Genomic DNA, 21,587 nt, shown 5'->3' with positions numbered 1-21,587 from the left:
ACTGGTTAGCTTCGTAGCAGATCAAGAGGAGGGGACACCACACGTGCAGGCTGAACGGACACCGCTACCAAAGTTCTCTCATCAGTAGCGAAGGGACGCAAATGCACCTACAGTGGTGCACCTGTAGGGACACTACTCGAACAAGAACACATGGTTTCACAGACTCTGACAGCTATTGTAGGCACATCCAAGTTTGCAAACTAACCAAGGACCGCTCCAGTATAAATACAACTGTTATTTTCCTTAACATACAGTTCTTGGGCTTGAGAAAATTAATTGCTGGCCTCTTACGCACCAGGGAAGGCACTTGGCCACATTCCCATGGAATACAGCCCATTTGAAAACTCATGGAAACACTTCTCCCTTGAAACACCCAATCAATTGAATAAATTAGCCTCCACAGCATAGTACTCTGCACCAGAGTATATATCCAGTACAAAGTCTGTACCTCTCCCATCAGAAAACGGGCCAAATATATGGCACTGGATTCATCCAACACTGAGATAATGTGCCTATCTGCTTGAAAGTGACTGTATAAACACCTTTGGGCATCTTCTAGTCTCAGGCTGGGCAAGAAAGGGGTTGGGCTTACTGGCAGCTGGGCAGCACAACTTGGGCTAGTGTCCCCCGAATCAGCTCCTACTGAAGCTCTTGCCTCTCTTGGACAGGATGACAGTCTGGTTCATCTTCAAAAATTGAATCTATGCTTGTTGAGTTTCTTCCTGTTGTGGTGCATCCTGGTTTAGCTGCTGCTGCTGCTGAACAGCCAACCATTTCAGAACTTCCTCTATTTTTCTCCTTTTTGCGGTATGACCAGAAATTCCACTATTAGTATCAGATGTGAATGAAGCGAGTCCCCATCATCTCTCAATATAGTCTAATACAGACAGACAAGTTTAGCTTCCAAAACTCACATCTTACATGGGCCATACTTCTTAATTCTTAAGAAAAAAATAAACATAAATCTTAGCCTCGACTTCCTCCTGAGCCAGCTGTTTCTGGAGATTTTCCCCAACAGATGTTTGTGAGGTTCTCAAAAATTACTATGATCATCACTATAGAAGAGCCTACAAATAAAACAAAATAATAAAACTCACCCTTGTCTAATCCTATGCTACCTACCTTACCTTAGACACCACCTTTTATCCTTTGAAGCCTTCACTAATGAGACTCACCTGGCCTAGTTGCCAGATAAGTTAAAAATAAATAAATAAATAAAAGCTCTATCTCTCTCTGAGATCCTAGACCTGGACATCCTGTCACAACAGGAAAGACAAGTGCAAATGTTAAGGATCTCTAATTTGCCTACATTGTCCATGAAAAGTATTTTCATTTACTAGTTCAGCGGTTAAATGTAACCAACTTTGCAAGACAACACAAGTCTAAGAACCTCAACACTTGAGGTTAGTTACACTTGAGGTTGAGTTAGTTACATTTTAAAGGTTAAATTATATTTCTTCTCTTTATTCTCCCTCCCCTTTTTGGAGGGAGAGAGGGAAACAGAGGAAAAACAATGGTAATATTTAAATAGTTCAAAATATGCTTTCGGAGTTTACATCTCATTATGGTGGATGGTTGGGGGGACAGCTTTGTTTCTGTTATTTATTGGCAGGAGTCAGTTATGTGCAAGACTGGGTTATTTGAGTAGGAGCACATTAGTGTTTTTTGAGACAGATTTTCAAACAGAAAATTATTTACTGTAGCTCTGTTTTTCATAGCCTCCTCTTCTCCCCTCCTGTGACAATGGATAAATGGCAGACGGCAGAGAAAAACAAGAAACACAATGCTAATAATAAACAGGCAGAGCACATCACCCACTGGGAAGGAGGGTGGAAGGTAGGATAAGAAAAAGAGGAGACTATGACAAACAGCTAAGTAATTTTTCCTTTTTGTATGTCTATCTTCTCCTATCCTCTGACAGGATATTAAGAGACACACAGTGCATGTATCAAGCAGTAAACCTAGGAAGCAGAGCTACCTTACTGTGTCAATAGCAGACGCCTGCAGCCAAAGAAGGCATCCTGGGAAGCAGAGATAAAGACATACAAATACTGAGGAGACAACCACGTTGCCACCTTACACACCTTGGAAATGAAGGCTCAGCATTCACTGCCCATGAAGCAGAAAACTCTTTCATTACATGGCATCTTGCAAGTTGGGAACAAGGCCATAGCCTCATTACACATTGTGAGAGCACAACCTAACACCAGCACCTAGCAATACAGGAGAACCTCAGCATTACAGACACCTTGGGAATGGTGGTTGTTGGTAACTCTGAACAGTGTCTTTACCTCCTACCAGTAAGTGGCTGCCTCATGGGTGGGGGTAGGGATTGGCAGCCCAGATGTGGCTACCTTTAAGATGCAATACAAGCACAGTACCGTATTAGCTTTTTTTTTTTTTTTTTAAATCACCACTACTGCCCGATTGCTTATTTCCAGTTTCATGTGGTGTCAAACTGACTGGTCAGTCCGTAAGTCTGGTTTTCATACCTTTGAGGTTCTACTATAGTGATTTTATCTGCAGTCTTGCCCCTGTTGCAACCCTCAAAATAGACAAACAGTTGCTTTGACTTTCTAAAGTTAAGAAGGAAAAAGAAAAAAAGTAGTGGAGAACACACAACATTCAATAAATGCTATCTCTGGACCTCAGGATGGTGGGGAAAGAGATGCCAGGACTAAGAGAGGAAGAGATATGGGTTTGTTCAGGTGGAACTAGATACTCTCCTTGGGAACAAATTCCAAGGAAGGCTGAAACCCCCCCCCCCCCACTTTTTCTGGAAAAAATTGACAAATAGTCAGAGAGACTACGTAAAGAAGTTCAACTTACTCTTCTGTCTGAAATCGCTGGAACACTAATGGCTGTCCTAAAGGAAAGAAAACTGCATGAGGGGCTCAACTGGGGGTTGCATTAGAACCTGCAGGACGTAGATCAAGTCCCACTGAGGAATCTCTTGATGAATCACTAGTCTGAGTCCCTTTTTGAATACTAATGGAAGAAAATCTAAAACACCCAGAAGTAAACAGGACAGCAATAATGGTTTGATGTCACATCAAGCCATAGAGATCTTCCAGATCAAAATAAATGAGAGAGAGGCAACAACAAGCTTTCTGTTGCTGTTCTGATAGTCTGTCACCTCAGCCAAGAAACCTCCCTTTCAGAAAGACTTCCTTCAAAGATCATGCAGCTACCCTGAGATGAAGGTGATGGCAAAGCACATGGCTTTCAGAGAGCAGGTCTAGCATCTTGGGAAGTGTTCGCAGGAGAGTTCACTTCTAGGCCTGTCAGATCTCAAAACCAGCAGCAGTGGAGTGACTATAGAGTTAGGAAAAACAGTTTTATCCTGTCTGACCTTTTTCACCACTGTCGGTAGCAGTGGAAGAAACATCTCACTTTCCCATTTCAACTCCATAAAAAGCACTGCAAAGGAATGTGAGGGCTTGGAGGAGGTGAGGGGGTCTGAAAATAAAATAAGGACACTTGGTGGATATCATTAAGAAAATAATGTGCCTTACACTCTGGCAATGGCCTCAAAAATGAAAGAACTGGAGCTGTATTCTCCCTTAACAGTTTCTGACTGAGCCAGTCTAAAAGCATGTTTTCACAGCACTCCAGCACTATTTTTAGAAGGCAAGTTCTAGCCAAACACCTAAAAGCATACCTCTGAAAGGAGGGATGCAGTGCCAGTACCTCCTTAACAGATGTCAGAAGCCACCACTGTTTGACTGTCACTACAGACAAAGAGAAGGATGTTCAGAACCTAGGGCTCCCAAATCAGAAGAGTGAGATGGAGCCTGACATTCCACACTCATTCTTCCATGGGTCAAGATCTGGGTTGACAAATTACCTGGATGCACAGCCCCAACCCAAGAGATTCATATTGGTAACCACACAGAGCTGAGGAAGAGGCAGGAAAAAGGGTGGAAGGAGAAGAACACAACTTTAGAGGTCCAAATTAACACAGGAATAATAAGGTTTCCTCCAGTGAAGAGAGGCCAAGAGGAAAGACTGCCAGTGCCAGATTCACCATCCTGTGAAGGTGAGATTTATGTTTACAACTCTGCTCTCTTGCTGCCAGTATGAGGTATCATAGTATTGTCTGTTAATTCAGTGTCTTAGGACAGGAGAAGGAACACACAATGACAAGGAAATGACATCCTTAAAAAAAAAAAAAACACTTCTGAAGAGAATAACTTTAGGATAGGTCTCTCAATCCTCACTTAGTTATCAGACTCACTCCCATCCTCAGGAGAAATGGCAGACCCCCAACCATAGTAGTTACAATGAATGCTGGTATATGGTATACATTTTAGATACTACATTTTTACTGAAGGATAAAGCTGAAAACAATTGAGCCAAATCAGCCGGGAGAAAGAATTTAAACAGAATAATGAGAATGATAATTGGGAATTGTTTAAGAACATTATACTAGATTCCGCAAAAAGCCTCCCTCCTCCTTAAGTTTCATTTTTGGATATACTCCTGATACCTGGAGTTTAGCTGGTAACAAGGTGGCGTGGTTTAAATATGTAGCTTTCCTTGCCAAAAAATTAAACCTGCAAAAATGGAAAAGTTGATCCCCACCAAACATTGATTCCTGGCTCAGTCATATGGCTGACCTCACAGCTAACAAATAACTAGCATTCTGCAGAAAGGGAATGCCTGAAAAAAAAAATCAAAGCAATTTAGGCTGACTTTTTAAAGGTCTATGATAAATGCAGATCCTGAAGATAAGTATGTCACTTCCCCTCCCTTTATTCTAATCCTGTAATTACTTTGTGTATTATGATTAATCAGGTATTTTGGTATAGTTGTTATATTTAAAATGAGAGAGAGAGAGAGAGAGAGAGATCAACACACCCATGCACAATCACATCCCAAATGGAAAAAAGTGAAAGTTGATAACAATCAATATAAATCAGAAGCTAAGTATAGAAAATTGTTAAGGGAAGCAAAAGGACCTAAGAAGAAATCTCTGGCCAGGAATGTTAAGGACAATAACATGGAGATTTTTCAGTAGCAGAATTGTTAATCATGACACAGAAAAGTCAGACGTGTTCAAATAAATATTTCTGTTCTGTGTTTGGAAGAAAAGCCAGATGATGTAGTCCTGTTATATGATGATGAAATACTTATTCACAATATATCAGTATGTCTATTCTGTGCAGTCCTTTCGGGGTAGAGCACATACATGGTTAGCCCCTCCCCCGTCTAGCACAGGTCTAAATAGCGTAGATGGTGAAGCCCTGCTTAGGTGAATAAAGACACTCTTGAACCTTGTGAGCGTATACCCAGGTATGTATCTATTCACCATGGAATGCCTCGCCATCTACACTCCTTTTAAACAATGTAGTGTCCCACTGCCTGATGCCTCCCTGCTGCTGGAGACTTTCCTCTCCACAGTGAGGGACTCTGGCATGGAGGAGGCAGTGGGTACCTACATGGTGAACAGAAATTTGATAATAGAGAGCTCTTCACTCTAGCAAACAAAGATATGACAAGAACCAAAGGGTGGAAGTTGAAGCTAGACAAATTCAGACTCTAAATAAGGCACGCATTTTTAACAATAAGGATAATTAATCACTGCAACAACTTGTAAAAGGTTGTGCTGGATTCTCCATCATAGTAAATCTTTAAATCAAGATGGGATTTCCCCCCTGCCCCCCAAACATGTACTCTAGTTCAAGCACAACTACTGGACTTAAAGCAGGAATTAATACAGGGAAGTCCTATGGCCGACGTTACACAGGGGGTCAGACTAGAAGACCACATTTGTGAGTCTATCAATATTTTAAATTTTCAAATAAATTCTAACACATTTTAAATAATATGTTAATATTTTAGACGTTTGACAGCTTATTATAAAAACTTCTAGATCCTGAGATATTCTGACTTACCACATAGCAAACCTTAAAAGAAAAAAAAAAAAACCAAGGAAGGCAGTCACATCACCAAACACATCAATAACTAGCAATAAAACAAGTGCCCAAGGAAACACATGCAACTACTTTAATTGTTTTGGATCCATGTGGTTCAAGAAAACTCCAAACATTTTTTTTAAACCACATGATCTTTGAACACTTTTTTGAAACTTTACAATATGAATGAACAAGGAACTCTTCTGCAGTTCAACTGAATACTATTCCTTGAATAAGTGTTTTGATACAATAAGTCAAGGAACAATACATGGTATGCAAAATTACAACATTCAGTGTTGTACACTTATTTATTATTATATAGTACATCCCAAAACACTGTCTGTAACATGCAATTATGATATTTTTTCAACCTAGGTCATGCAGAACTATAGAGTATTTGTAGCATAATCAGTTGATTATGTTCCACTGAGTGTAGTTAGATTCTTTAACTTATCACTCTTTAAATAATATTTTGAATAGAAGTAATATTAAGAATCAGATTCTTTTGTACCCAAATAGAACTGTATTGATTTTCTGCTTTGAATAAAATGTTGTGGAATGTGAAGTGCTGTACAATTACACCCCAGGGAAGCATTCACAGATAGGCAGCTTCTGGAATTTCTGAAGGTAGGATCCCAGATCATGTCAGCGCTAATTGAAAAGAAAAATCTTTTTCTGCCTAGTTCATGACCAGGAACAATGTGACAGCTTTGTGCAATACTGGTGAAGGTAATACAGAGTGTTCCACAAAAAACATTTTGCAGGTATGGTAGAAACAAAAAGTTATTAAATACTGGTTTATCTGTCTGAATACATACATAAAGTAGAATTGCATTCTGGATGCTGGTAATAAGGAAACAAATACTAAAGCAGAATATAAATTCAAGTGTTTAGATAAGATTTATCTACTCTGCAAATGTAAAAAAGATTGAGTTTTGTTTGCTTACTAGAAATGCTAAGAGACTAATTATGCAGCAATGATTTTCCAGCTGAATAATTTGTGTTAAGAGTTTTTGTCAGTAACAGGTTTCTGTTTAATGAGACGCTTACACTGAAATATTGGTATTTAAACCGCCTGTCAATTTACATACCTGAATCATGGTCTCTGCCAGCTGTGTTTCATCTACTTCCAATATCATCATTTTGATTTCCTCATAAGGCACTCGGAAAGAACCAAGGAAAATTGCTAGAACAAAAACATAATACATAATGAATGGAGATGTAGTAAGAATCTGATCTTTCACTCTACTTACAAAATAAACACTAAATGGATTGTAGAATTCTACAGGCCACTCAAGCATAGCATATGATAATATGGATAAGAGAAAACTTTTTATGCAGATTTTGCAGCTTTCATAATTTTTAGTCTGACTCTTCCAGTCCTCCGGCAGATGAATTACTATATCAACAGATGCTGCAGTAACATAGCAAGTGAGACAAAAAGAGTCCTTGCTCTAGGAGAGTCACTCATCATTTACTATATTATTTGTACTTGGGTGACCATTTTTACATGTTTCCCCTTTACTGCATAGGAATCTCAGCTCTCTCTCTCTCCCACCCCTCCCCCGTTCTTTGAGCGCGCGAGCAAGAGCGCACTCTCTCTAAACCACTGCTAATTGCAAAACAATCACAATCCTTTAATAATGCCTTTGTTTGCTGTACTATAACAACTGTCCAACATTTTCTTCATACGCAGTATTTAATAAGCAATTTCTCATGGACCAACTCCCCTCCTAATTCCACATCTTCTCTCCAACCTTCCTCATCTGTTCTAGTGATTATCATTATTATTTTACAGCACCAGATGGAATACTAGGCACCTCACCATAAAAATAAGACAATAGATCTGTGCCCTGAATATCTTACAATCTAGTCGCAGATATTATGCAAGAAAAGGCTATCAAAACAGGAGAAAGGGTAAGAGGTAAAAGACCACAAATGGTAAGATTATGCTGTTACTCAGATAAGGAGAGAGGAGGGTGCATCTTAAATGCAAGAACACAGTTTAAGCTTGTTGTTGGGAGACAGTGGTGTTACTCTAAGAGGTAGTTGATGTGGCCAGAAATTACACCTTTGCAACTGTTTTCTGTGGGCTGGGTGGGGAAATATGAGTGTTGGAAATCTTGGAAAGGGGAACGCTGTAGTACTCAAGACAGGAGACTGACAGCTCAGATGAGAGTTTTGCTATCCGGTCAGAGAAAAGGTTGCATTTTAAAAATATTGTACAGAAGGAACAGGCAATATTTGGATACAAAATGGATGTAAGGAGGAGGAGGAATAAAGGTTGGCCCTCAAGTTATGGGCTTGAGTAATGGGAAGGATGGTGGCATTGAGAAAATTAACAGAAAATGGGGACATATAAAAGGCTCCAGAGATTAACAGAATAGGTGCTCAAGTTTTGGCCATATTAAATTTAAACTCTTGATGGAGCATACAGGAGATATAAAAAAGGCAGACTGAAATGCAGGTTTGGATGAAGGAAGACACCTAGTGGAGAAGATTTGGGAGTTGTCAGCATAGAGATAATAGTTGAAATCATGTAAGTGGAAGACATCACCCAGTGAGAGGGTACAAGGGGAGGAGAAAATTAGTCTTTTTCCAGCCTTATCCAAGTCCACTTTGCCCCATACAATCACTAACATCTTCTTCCTGGGCATGCTTAACACAACTAATATTAAAAACATGGAGGAAGGAACACAAGTCAGAATAGGGAAAAGCAACAAAGAATATTCAGATAAATTAGATGTATTCAAGTAGGCAGGCCTCATGAAATTCACCTGAGCATACTTAATAAACTAGTTGAACCAGTCTTGGAAGTGTTAGCAACTATCTATGAAAGATCAGGTCCCAGAGGACCAGAGAAGAGTAAATATGGTACCTATCTTTAAAAAAGGAAACAAAGAGAATTTGGAGAATTATAAACCAGTCAACCTCACATTGATACCAAGAAAAACACTAGTAAAAATGATTTAACAAATCAATTTGTAAGCACCTAGAAGAAAATAGAGTGATAAATAGCAGCCAACGTGGATTTGTCAAGAACAAATAATCTCAAGACAGTCTAAATTTCCTTATTTGACAGGGTTACTCACCCAGTGGATGGGTGGGAGGTACATTTGGTACTGCCTCAGCACAGAGAGGTAGAGTAGATGACCTCTAGAGATCCCTTACAGCCCTACAATTCTATGATTCCGTGCCCATGTCTCCCTCTTGCACATCACAGACATCGGAAATTCTAGCTCCACTTTGTTATTAAACAAAGTAATTTGGGGCAGAATACTTTCACTGCTATAAATTAGAGCTGTCAATTAATCACAGTTAATTAACGTGATTTACACAACAAATTAACTAGGTTAAAAAATAGTCCTGATTAATCGCACTTTTAATAGCACTGTTAAACAATAATAGAATACTAATTTAAGTTTATTATATTTTGAATGTTTTTCTATATTTTCAAATATATTGATTTTGATTACAACACAGAATACAAAGTATGCAGTACTAGCTATATTATTACTACAAATATTTGCACTGTAAAAAAGAAACAAAAAATTATATTTTTCAATTCACCTCATAAAAGTCTACTCAATCTTACTTCTTGTTCAGCCAATCGCTGAAACAAACAAGTTTGTTTGAATTTACAGGAGAATGTTGACCGCTTTTTATTTACAATGTCACTTGAAAGTGAAAACAGGCATTCACATGGCACTGTTGTAGCCGGCGTTGCAAGGTGCCAAATATGCTAAATAGTCATATGCCCCTTCATGCTTCAACTTGTAGACTCTAAACTTTTACATTGTTTAATATTTGAGTGCAGTTGTGTAAAAATAATAATAATTCTAAATTTGTAAGTGGCACTTTCACAATAAAGAGATTGCATTATAGTCCTTTGTATGAGGTGAACTGAAAAATACTCTCTATTTTACAGTGCAAATATTTGTAATAAAAAATATAAATTGAGCACTGCACAGTTTGTATTCTGTGTTATAACTGAAATCAATATATTTCAAAATGTAGAACATCCAAAAATATTTATAATAAATTTGAATTGGTATTCTATTATTGTTTAACAGTGCAATTAAAACTGATTAATCACTGTTTTTTGTAATTGTTTGACTGCCCTACTATACATACCTATGATTCAAAGCTGGTAGACCACAGAAAATTTGGGCTGAAGCTTTCCAAAATTTTGCCTGAGGCAGGCACTCAGCATGGAAAATTCATCCCAACAACTCAAGTTTTGAAAAGGCAAACACAATTAAAAACAGGTTCTTTTACCAGGTCAGCCTGGTAACACTGACTATAATTAATTTTATCGAGTTCATATTAGGACAACATTCTGCCAAACATATCAAGTTTGTGAAAGCTGATTGCTGGATAAGGATTATGAAGAAAATATTACCAGCCATTTAAAGGCTCTCTTTGTTAAGGGAATGTCTGAGCAAAAAGATGGGCCCTATATCGTTTATTCGCACCACAGAGTCAAGTAAATTAGAAAATCAAACTTGGCTTCTTGCCACTGACAATTTGTTCTTTACCATTTATTTTCCAATATTTTATCTAGTGCAGTTTAGATATTTTAAGTGACATGTCTTCCACTTTACAAAGCTAGTCCTGAGCAATCTCCTGAGACTGTTTCCTTGGTATTCAGCCTAAGCTTCCTTTCTAAAAATGTAGTCCCATTAGTCCTAATTATAGGCTTTACACAAATATAACATGAAGATACAGATGTACCACACACACACTCTTCCCCCTCACACTGTGTTGTGACAGCTGCAATTAACTGTATTAATGTTAGAACCCTCTCCCTTGATATAACCAAAAGAAGGAAACTGGCAGGACATACTTCATCAGGGGGCCTGGACTTTGGATTACTCTCCCATCCCCTTACCTGGAATAGTCTGAATTTGTTGACTATTGAGACAGACTGCAGGGAGAGCTAACCGAAATACATTTTTGGTTTTACAATTTTAAATAACTGATGGTGCCCAAAGCTTGAGTATGGATTATTTTTATTATTCTAAATGAACACACATTTAAAATGTATTAATTGAAATTAGCTTGAATTTTAGACTAATTATAAAAAAATCATCACTTGAATAAAATATCAAAGCAAGACCGTCAGAGTAGTTCTATACAAATAATTTTAAAAGCAAAAGACAGTTTCATTAAAATCAACTATGGCAACTGCTTTGGTTGTCATCAAAATAGCATCTGCTTACAGAGATTCTGTGCAATCTTCGGGTCTAAGACTTTTAGTTCTTTGATTCGTTTCTTAATAGATTTCTTCTCTTCAAAATCGTCCTCTTCCTGTTTTACTGTCAAAGTAAAGAAAACAAACATTTATTCACAGTATCAAATGTAGGGAACAAAATTTCTAGTGGAAAAAGCTCTCCAAGTCAGACTGTAGACAAATCACTATGAGAAAGATGGTGCAACTGGGGAATGAACTACCAATTATATTTTGTAATTATTACTCTTGTGTTTTCTTCAGTATGAACAAGGAAGACAGCAGCCTTTTCAATATATTAGCTTTTTTTACAAAAAGGTATTTTTTTCGAAAATACAGAACCTAGAATTTTATAAAACAATGACAAGCGTTAGTTGACCCCAGGATTTCAGATGATGCAACATGAATATGATTGTGGTCAGCTTGGTCATATGGTGCACTGGAAAAGAATGAACTTGAAAGTCAATTTTCAAACATAAGTTTTAACAATTCTAAACATACTGAACATATAAAATGTTAACAACTGCAATTCAAAATTAAGGACATAAGACATTTTTCAAAATTATACAAATACATCAATGGGGAACAAAATGTAAGTGCTACTGTGAACAGAGTATGTGTTTAGTCAAAGCAAAATTATTGAAAAGTATCAACTGATTTGATTAAAAAAACATTTAAATATCAGGTTGATATGTTTTAATTATTTCCCTTTCCTCCTTTCTTCAAAATCAGGCATCTCAGATTAAGTCAATCACTTCTAGTCCTACCTTGAGTGGACATGAAGAACAATTGATCACAGCACAGGCGCCAGCTTCCTCTGAGCCCCAGGATGATCAACCCCGTGCTCTGCCCCGGGCCCCGCCCGACCCCTTCCCTCAAGCCCCTGCCTCTTCCTGCGCCCACTTCTCTCCCGCCTTACCTCTTCCACCCCTTCTGCAAGAGCACCCCATCCCCGCTCCTCCCCCACCCCTTCCAGCGCCTCCTGCATGCCCTGGAACAGCTGTTTGTGGTGGGCAAGAGGTGCTATGGGGGGGGGGGAACAGTTGATCGGGGGAGGCAATGGTGGACAGGAAGCATTGGGGAAAAGGGAGGGAGGTGGGTGCTAAGCACCCACTATTTTTTTTTCCTGTGGGTGCTTGTAGCGGGGGGGTCACCCGCTCCTGCCCTGAAGGACTTGACATCAGCCCTGGGAGAGGGCTGAGGCTGCAGGAGGGCTGCTGTTGGGGAAATAGCCCCACTCAGGGCACAGCTGGCCCTTATAAGAGGGCAGTGGGCCAAGAGCTCAGACAGAGTCTCTCTCTAGCTGGCTGAGGGAGAAGGGCCTGGCTGCTGGGGAGCTGAGAAAGAGTACCTAAAGTGGAGCAAGGCTGGGGGAGCTCCAGCCTGGAAATCCCCCAGGCTGCAGGCCTTGTTAAAGGCCAGAAAGGGTACTGGGGTTGCAGAGGGGCAGCCCAAGGATTGGCAGAGACAGCAGGTCCAAATCCGCCTTGCCGGTGATGAGTGACATTTACACTGCAGTCTGCCCCAGTGAACAGGGGCTAGATCAAGACTGGCAGTAGCCATAGTCTGAGGCAAAGTGGGGATAAAGGATGGGGGTTCCCTGGGGAGGGGAGACCCAGATCTGTGGGGGTATTGCCAAGGGGCAGTACCCTGGCCTGAAAGGGGCACCAGGGTCCAGAGGGACTCAGGCCCAGCAGCAAGCAGGACACTGGCCTGCAGAGGGCGCTCCAGAGGCTGGAAACACTAATTTCCTGGATGACCAGCAGGAGGCGCCACAGGGGTGAGTCCCACCCCATGACAGTGCTCCAGCCCACAGTGTCGGCGCCTATGGATCTTAGTCCGCTTTATGACAGCCCTTAACATATTGAAAGACTTATTAGATTCCACTCCACCTAGTCTTCTTTTCTCAAGACTAAAGTGTTTTAATCTTTGTTCACATAATAAGTTTTCTAAAGCTATCATTATTTTTGTTCCTCTCCTCTAGATTCTCTCCAATTTGTCCACATCTTTCTTAAAGTGTCGTGCCCAAAACCGAACATGACACTCGTACTGCGGCCTCACCAGTGCTGCGAAAGGGGGACAATAATGCCTCATATACAACACTCCTACTAATAAACCTCAGAATGATATTAGCCTTTTTTTTAAACAGCATCACATTGTTGCCTAGTCAGTTATTCTCCATTTTGTTTTTGCAGATTTAACTTTTGAGTCTTGAGTAAAATACTTCACATATTTTCACTGAATTTCATAATGTTGATTTCAAACCAATTCTCCAATTTATCTTAATAAACTTCTCCCTGGGTATAAGCACTTGCATGGGGAGAAAATACTAGATATTAAAGGGTTCTTTATTCTAGTAGAGAAAGGCATAAACAAGACCCTGTGGCTAGAAACAGAAAAAAACACAAATTCAAGTTAAAAATAAGGTGCATATTTTTAGCAAAGTGAGTGATCTATCACAAGAACAAACTACGATGGGAGTGATGAATTCTCCATCTCTAGAAGTCTTTCAAAACAAGACTGGATGTCTTTCTAGATGGTTTGCTTTAGCAAAACAAGCTATTGGGCTCAATACAGGAGTAAATGGTTGAAATGTAATGGCCTGTAATATACAAGCAAGAAGTCAGATTATACGATTTCCCTTCTGGCCTCAAGATCTATGAATCCGTGAGTTCCATTCTCCCCACCCCCACCCCGTATTTTTTTCTGTCTAGATTGTAAGCTCTTTATTTGTGTATTTGTATGTCACCTAGCAAAATGGGTCCACAATCGTAGGTGGAGCTTCTGTGCACTGCCATAATAGAAGTAATAAATAATTTAAAAACACTGTTTAATGGCAGTGGCATAAAAAGTCATACTAATAATTGTGGGCATTTCTCTTCAAAAATTTGGTAAAAAAGAATCAGATAGCCTTATCAGATTCAGTTTCCTTACTGCAGGAAAGAACTTTCCAGTTCTTCTTTTTTTTTTTTAAATCCTCGGAAGGTAGAAACGCTTTTCCATCACTATAACAATAAAATACATATTGGTTTTGCTTTTTTCACAAAACCTTATTTTCACAAATAAAAATAACTTCCAAACTGACTTAGACTCCTAACTAATTTAGGCACTTTTGAAAATTTTACCCAGTAGAAGGAAACCCTAAAGAAATAAATTCAGCCCTAACCAACAAATTATTTCTTCTGAAAAAAATCATGATTTATTATTAATGCAATAGCACTTCATACATCTTTCCTGATCAGGAAAAGATGTAAAAACAACCACCACTGTTGCTTCATCAGGATTTATCCCTCTCCACTACTGCAATAAAGGTATTATATTTTGCAACCAAATGAGCCACAACACAGATCCCAGTTCTTTGGCCTGATTTTAATCAGTCTATTACCTTAGGGTATGTCTACACTACCCACCGGATCAGCGGGCAGTGATCAGTCCAGCAGGGGTAAATTTATCATGTCTAGTCTACATAAAATTGACCCCCAAGCGCTCTGCCGTTGACTCCTGTACTCCACCGCCGCGAGAGGCGCAGGCAGCATCGACAGGGGAGCGGCAGCAGTCGACTCACCACAGTGAGTAGGTCTAAGTACATTGACTTCAGCTACATTTATTTATGTAGTTCAAGCTGTGTAACTTAGCCCCTCAGTGTAAACCAGGCCTTAGACACAACATGTACATTGGCACGTGCATTAAACAATTAATAGAACAAATGAGAATGCCAAATTTCAGGTAGCATTTATGATTGGGTAGGTACACTTCTGAAGCGTCTTGCATTACAGACATGGCACTGGAAAGAAAATAGCACAATGGTACATGACTATTTTAGAAAAACGAGCCAATATGACACTGGCTTGTCAGTCTATGTGCAGCCTCCTTTATTTTCACATTTTTTTTTAATTATTTCAATCACTTTTTTTGGTGCAGTCTTTATTACATAGTCAGTCCCTTGAATTGGATTGCTTGGGTAAATGGCTCTACTAGAGGAATAACAAATGTGTTTGTGTTTCCTGCCTCCATCTGCTGGTAAAAAACTACATTTACCACAGGTGTAAAATGACCCAACAAGAACCAGCAGAAAGTCGGCAGTCAAAAAACAGGTTTTTTTTAATAAGTCTGTAAATCAAAGCTAAAGACTGGAAATCATCTAGCCAATTCCCTATGGAATTTCATACAAAAATAAACTTACATGCATGAATTTATAGAAATATACAATATGACATATCCTTGGGGGGGGATATTTACTTTAATACGGAGTAAAAAAAAAATCGTCTAAAAGCAAAAATGCCGAAAAAGAACTTGGAACTATGTATTCATACTCTCTCTATATAGAAACTACTGTGAACTTACAGGATAACTCTTCATGGGAATTCCGCTCACATCCTTTTTTAATGCCAGCAGAAGGAAGCAAAGGATACAAATTACTTTTATTTCACAATGAAAAACTTTGTATGATGCTGTGTATACGAAAGGTGATCATTTATATCATTGTTACCACTGTTACACAATTTCCATAAATCTTATGCAAAGTATATCATGAAAGGTGTCAGTGGAAAAATTATGATTTGATAAATATGATTATCCTGTTTATATGCATATCATCTTTGTATCTGAAGTTATGAATATTAGCTATGTACTGTACCTTAAACCTGCATTGTATTCCTGGGTAACACCCACCAGACAGAATTTATATCAGGGCTAGACAGCTATATATTGATGGCCCATCAAGGACACACAGATCTCAAAATGGGTCATCCCACCCTGCTAGCTCTTACTGAAGATAAGGAGCCAATGGCCACCCTCCTCTGTGATTCGGCAAAACATGTAAGGGCATGTGATATGCTCATGTGACCCTAGATTCCATCTCGGGCAAGTAATTTTTCATGCACCTGGCAGAGGACATAAAAGGACACCTGAAACCTCTCCATGTAGCCTCATACCTACTATAATTCTCTGGACTGTGTATTTACAACAAAAAGGAGCATCTTGAATTACGGACTGAGGAACTTCCAATCTTTTGAAAGTTACCAGAGAGACTTTACAAGACAGCAGTCTATTCCAACACTAATACAAACCTGATATAAGGACTTTGCAATCATTTGTGTATATATGTGTATATATAAAATCTATTAAATATTTGTAACTTTCTTCTTTTCTTATATTATTAAATCTTTAGTTAGTTTACTAAGGATTGGCTGACAGTGTGATTTTGGGGTAAAAATCTGAGATTAATATTGATCTGGGGACATATGTCTGATTCTTTGGGATTAGAAAGGACCTCACATATGGTGAAATGGGTTTTCAATAATCTCTCAGTATATTAAATTGTGTTGCCTGGATGGGAACCAAGGACTGGAATGCCAAAAGGGGTCTGTGTTTGACTTCTAGTTGTACTGCAGAAGGTCTTTTGTTACTGGTTTCTAATTATAGAATATGCCACGAGCTTTGGGGATTGTCTGCCTCTTTTCTTGCCCTGAGTGTGGCATTCTCAGTGTGGCCATCCCTGGTGCCCGGTCACACCTTGCATTTTTCAATGAAAATCCTTCACCTGCCTCCAGATACTTAAGCCAGTGTGGGTGAGGGATTATCTCATTGCCTGCCTCCCTGAAGTCCTGTCTATTCTGAGTGAGTAGAAGGCAGAGCAGAAAGAAGACAGAAAAAAAAGACTTTTTTTTTTTTTTACATTGGGTAGCAAAGGTTGAACACGTGAATTAAGATACCTTGACTACTGTGAAGACAGAGAGAAGGAGAAAATGAACATGCAGATTTAAATACAAATTACAAAAGTGGTGGAATTTACAAGACACATGCCAAAGAGCAACCAGTTACTTTGGTATATTATTTTCCTCCCCCCAGCCACCATTCCTGACATGATCCTCTCTCTCTCTAAATTATAAACACTTTGGAGTTGGGAACTTTTGTATCAAAAGTATCTAGCACAGTTTAGGTGTTATATAAATATAACTGAATAATAATACAGAGTGCTAGACACGGGGCGGCTCCAGGCACCAGCACAGCAAGCTGCGAGGGGGCAGCCTGACGGTCGCTGTAAGGGCAGCAGGCAGGCGGCTTTTGGCAGCGCCCCTGAGGGAGGTCCGCTGGTCCCGCGGCTTCGGCGGCAATTTGGCAGCGGGGACGCCGAATCCGTGGCACCGGTGGACCTCCCACAGGCATGCCGCCGAATCTGCGTGACCAGCAGATCGCCCGCAGGCGCGCCACCAAAAGCCATCTGCCTGCCGTGCTAAGGGCGGCAAAAAACAGAGCCGCCCCTGGCTAGACAGACCCTTTTTCAAACTATATTGTATTCCAAGCTTCCTCACACATAGATGGAATATACTAACAATCAAGCAAACACTGTAGATACTCTTTTTAAACATTTAAGCTGTGATTTTCAAATTCTGAAAGGCAATGAGAGGTGGTCACTACTTGAACAAATTATTATTCATAACTTAAAATTAATAAAATTATTACTACTACATTTTTATCAATAAATGTTAAACATTTCAGATTATCAGAAGTTGATTGGCCCCAACATAAAACCAGTTAGATTGATCACTATTATTATTATTATTAATTAATGGCCTATGCCCTGACAAAAATATTTATAAAATAATAATGTGAGCATATTTTCCAATTGTCCACACACAAATAAAATCTTCAAATTAACTCAAAAACTATTAGTCTTTGACGCTGATTAGGAGAGCAACTGAATTTAGGATAGCACTAAAGCTCTTTTAGATCAACAGAGCTTCAGTATATACTTAGAATTGAGCACATGCTTACCTGCTGTTCTAAATGAGGACATTTAAGAAGGCTTTTGATGTATGAGATGCTAGGTCACCTCCATAGTATTTAATATGTGCTACGTAGCATCTCCTTAGTTAGGGTTTAGCTGAGATTCATATTCAAAAGACAGATTATTCTTTAATTTATATGAAATACAAGTAACAGCACTTTGGGTACAGTTTCGATTTCTTAATTGACAAGTTAAGGTATTAGTATATGAATTACGGTAATTTTAAAATGGGCTATTTATGACATTTCTGGTGTAAAACTTTTACTCCCTCAGTAAATTCCTGACTCTTGAGATTTGGATAATGACTCATTTCTAGACTATAACAAAATCGAAGGTACAGGTTACTTTTAAAGTTTCTCAGTGTGGTAATTTTTTTTCATTTATTGCTATTATTCATAACCATTTCTACCTACTTAGTGACCAACGAAGGCATACATTTTCATCAACATCGCCTTCACCAAATACACTATCATTGGATCTAAGTTTTACTGTTTTATTAAGAATGCTTTTAGTCCTCATGCTTCAGAGCATAAAAATTTAGACTGAGTATAAACCCACACAGTATCATCTTTTACAGTCTGCAGTCTAAAACAATAGCTATTAGATGTTTGACCTGCCATGCCCTAAGCGGTTTAACACAAAGATGGCAATTTAAAAAGCTAGTCTCTTGAATATGTCAAAGGCTAGTATTGCATGCATGGGCAATTACAAATTAAAACCTATCAGGAATACTAGATGCTGCATTGTATGCACAAAAGCTTACAAATGGAGAAGCATTACATTAGAAATTCACATATATTTATATCTATCCACTATGCAGTACAAACAGCGGGCACACAATCTACTGCTACTGGAGCATAACCTTCAGTGAGAAACTGATCTCATCAACAAATTTCAATAGAAAATATAGAAAACTATTATAATCAACTGTGTGATTTTTGACAATTAAGAATATGTGATGTGAAAACATTTCATGTTCGTATAGTTCAAAATGTTGGTATTTGCCATTTTTAACCACATGCTAAGAAGCTTAGTCTTTTCTGAAAGAAATTCTTGTCCATGCAAAACTAATGAAAATATTTCAATATATTGACATTTGGTAGCTTTGACCAATAACCACCACATTAAGGTTTGAAATTTACAAATTTTACCATTTAAGTTATCAGAAATGTTGCAATGCTTCGGGTCTGTGCCATGAATGACAGTTTCTCATTTTGATTACCAGTTTCACCTCACCTACAGGCTTACTTAACAGCTCCACATCATACCCTATCTAAACATACATAAAATAAGCTTTCAAATGAACTGAGACTTTTTGGGTCCAAGTCTCAACGTGTTTATTTTGACTTTGCTGTCTGGTTCTCTCAATCTAAGAACCCTGGGATGGAATGCATATAAAAAATCCAAAGCCAGTTATGGTTTGAGTAACACCTATCTGCTTTCTTGGAGATAGGCGCCACGGAGGCCGGTATCTGCCATAGATGTCTTGCTAGCGCCAACAGTCTCTCATCAATCAGCAGAGTCAATTGTCTGGCATTGATATAGGAAGAACAGCTTGTGTGATTTTTTTTCCCCCCAGAACTACTACTACAGGTATCTTAAGTCTATCAGCCATCCATCACAAAATTTCCTAGAATTTTTTGTAGTCATTAAGATGTGCAGAAACAGCAGGTACTAATGCCTCATGTGGCGAGGATGAGGAAATAGCTGCTGGTATAAGCTACTTCTCAAACTGCATGTGATGATAATCTTCATTCTCATGCTTCTGCTGCTGCACAGGGACACCCTGTGCCTCCCATACCACTCTATGAGATCTCATTAGGGAGAAAGACCTCACCTTAGAAGGGGCAGTGGAAGCTGACTTTCTTCCTTACTGTTGGCTTCAGAGGGTCCAACAGGGCCTTGGTTGAGCCAGATAAAGGTAAGTGTCAGCAGCCACAGGAGTGAGTACCAAGGAGAAAGTTCTATAGGAATGACAAAAGGTCCTAGACTCCCTATCTGACCAACAAGTGTCATAGGAATGCACCTGATAAATGCAAGTACTGCATACTGGAAAACATAATCCCAACTATACATATAAAATGATGGGGTCTAAATTAGCTGTTACCACTCAAGAAAGATCTTGGAGTCAGTGTGGATAGTTCTCTGAAAACATCCACTCAATGTGCAGTGGTAGTCAAAAAACTGAACAGAACCTTGGGAATTATTATGAAAGGGATAGATAATAAGACAGAAAATATCATATTGCCACTATATAAATCCATGGTATGCCCACATCTTGAATACTGCGTGCAGATGTGGTTGCCCCATCTCAAAAAAAGATATAATGGGATTGGAAAAGGTTCAGAAAAGGGCAACAAAAATTATTAGGGGTATGGAATGGCTTCCATAAGAGGAGAGATTAATAAGGCTGGGACTTTTCAGCTTGGAAAAGAGACGACTAAGAAGGGATATGATTGAAGTCTACAAAATCATTACTGGTGTGGAGAGAGTAAATAAGGAAGTGTTATTTACTTCTTCTCATAAAACAAGAACTTGGACGTCACCAGATGAAATTAATAGGCAGCAGGTTTAAAACAAAAGGAATTTTTTTTCCCCACACAATGCACAGTCAGTCTGTAAAACTCTTTGCCAGAGGATGTTGTGAAGGCCAAGACTATAACAGGGTTCAAAAAAGAACTAGAGAATTTCATAGAGGATAAGTCCATCAATGGCTATTAGCCAGGATGGGCAGGGATGGTGACCCTAGCCCCTGTTTTCCAGAAGTTGACAATGGGCGACAGGGGATGGATCATTTGATGATTACCTGTTTTGTTCAGACCCTCTGGGGCACCTGGCATTGGCAACTGTCGGAAGACAAGCCACAGGGCTAGATGGACCTTTGGTCTGACCCAGTATGGTCACTCTTATGTTCTAAGAAAGAGACTGTAGTGAGGACTCCCTATGGTGCTTAGAGGCTGAAAAAGAGAAAGAATATTTCTTGTCTTGAGAAACAGCTGTCTTAAGAGTCTCTTCCTCTAAAGGCACTGATGAAGTGCATAGTACTGTAATGATACTAGTGGATGATGTTATGAACTACCCTTCCCCCTAGAGCAATTCAGTTAAGTTTGAGAGACCAGGTGGATTTTAATCTTTTATTGAAAACTACAATATAATCCAAATATGTGATCCTAGGCTACAGGATAGTAAGTAAAGTAAACATACTCACTCTCTGCTGGGTGATAAGGCAAGGCGTACCGGTTGCTGACAGATGCTTCTTCTCTGTTCAGAGTCTGTCACCTCTCCACACAGAGAAACTTTTAACCCCACCCTCTATGTCTCTCAAGTTACACATGCACCTTGTAATGGTCACATGCACAGCCTGCCCAGACAGACCCAACTACAGCTCCTTCTACTGGTGGAAAATGGAACCCAAACATGTATTACAACATTAAACAAAATACATGCTTAAATGGGATGAGATGAACATTAAAGCAAAAAGAGCAAAGATGCCTCTCCCCGGGGACACAGGAGCATCTAGTGTTCCAGCTGTATGGAGTCTTTCCAATCCCCTAACAATATTAGTGTACATGGCACTCACCGCTATAGACAAAGGTGATGATTCTGGCAAAACAGTCACAGATAGGTCGCTTGGTTCCAAGAACTGCTT

At 39.2% G+C, this 21,587-nt stretch overlaps 1 protein-coding gene across 4 annotated transcripts in view; it reads right to left on the bottom strand.

Annotated features, from left to right (window-relative positions):
• The window catches only part of DIAPH3 (diaphanous related formin 3), a 509,860-nt gene that overhangs the window by 258,324 nt on the left and 229,949 nt on the right, over positions 1 to 21,587 (bottom strand). For all 4 annotated transcript variants that reach the window (XM_045012145.1, XM_045012154.1, XM_045012162.1 and 1 more), the window contains 2 exons: positions 11,141 to 11,236; positions 7,010 to 7,104 (listed from right to left, as the gene is read on the bottom strand). In XM_045012145.1, coding sequence (XP_044868080.1) covers positions 7,010 to 7,104; positions 11,141 to 11,236 — 191 coding nt within the window. The remainder of the gene's footprint in view (positions 1 to 7,009; positions 7,105 to 11,140; positions 11,237 to 21,587) is intronic.

The sequence above is a fragment of the Mauremys mutica genome, chromosome 1 (genome assembly GCF_020497125.1).
Source record: "Mauremys mutica isolate MM-2020 ecotype Southern chromosome 1, ASM2049712v1, whole genome shotgun sequence".
NCBI lineage: Eukaryota > Metazoa > Chordata > Testudines > Geoemydidae > Mauremys > Mauremys mutica.
The sequence above is the reverse complement of the archived record's forward strand: the minus strand, read 5'-3'. Positions and strand labels throughout refer to the sequence as shown.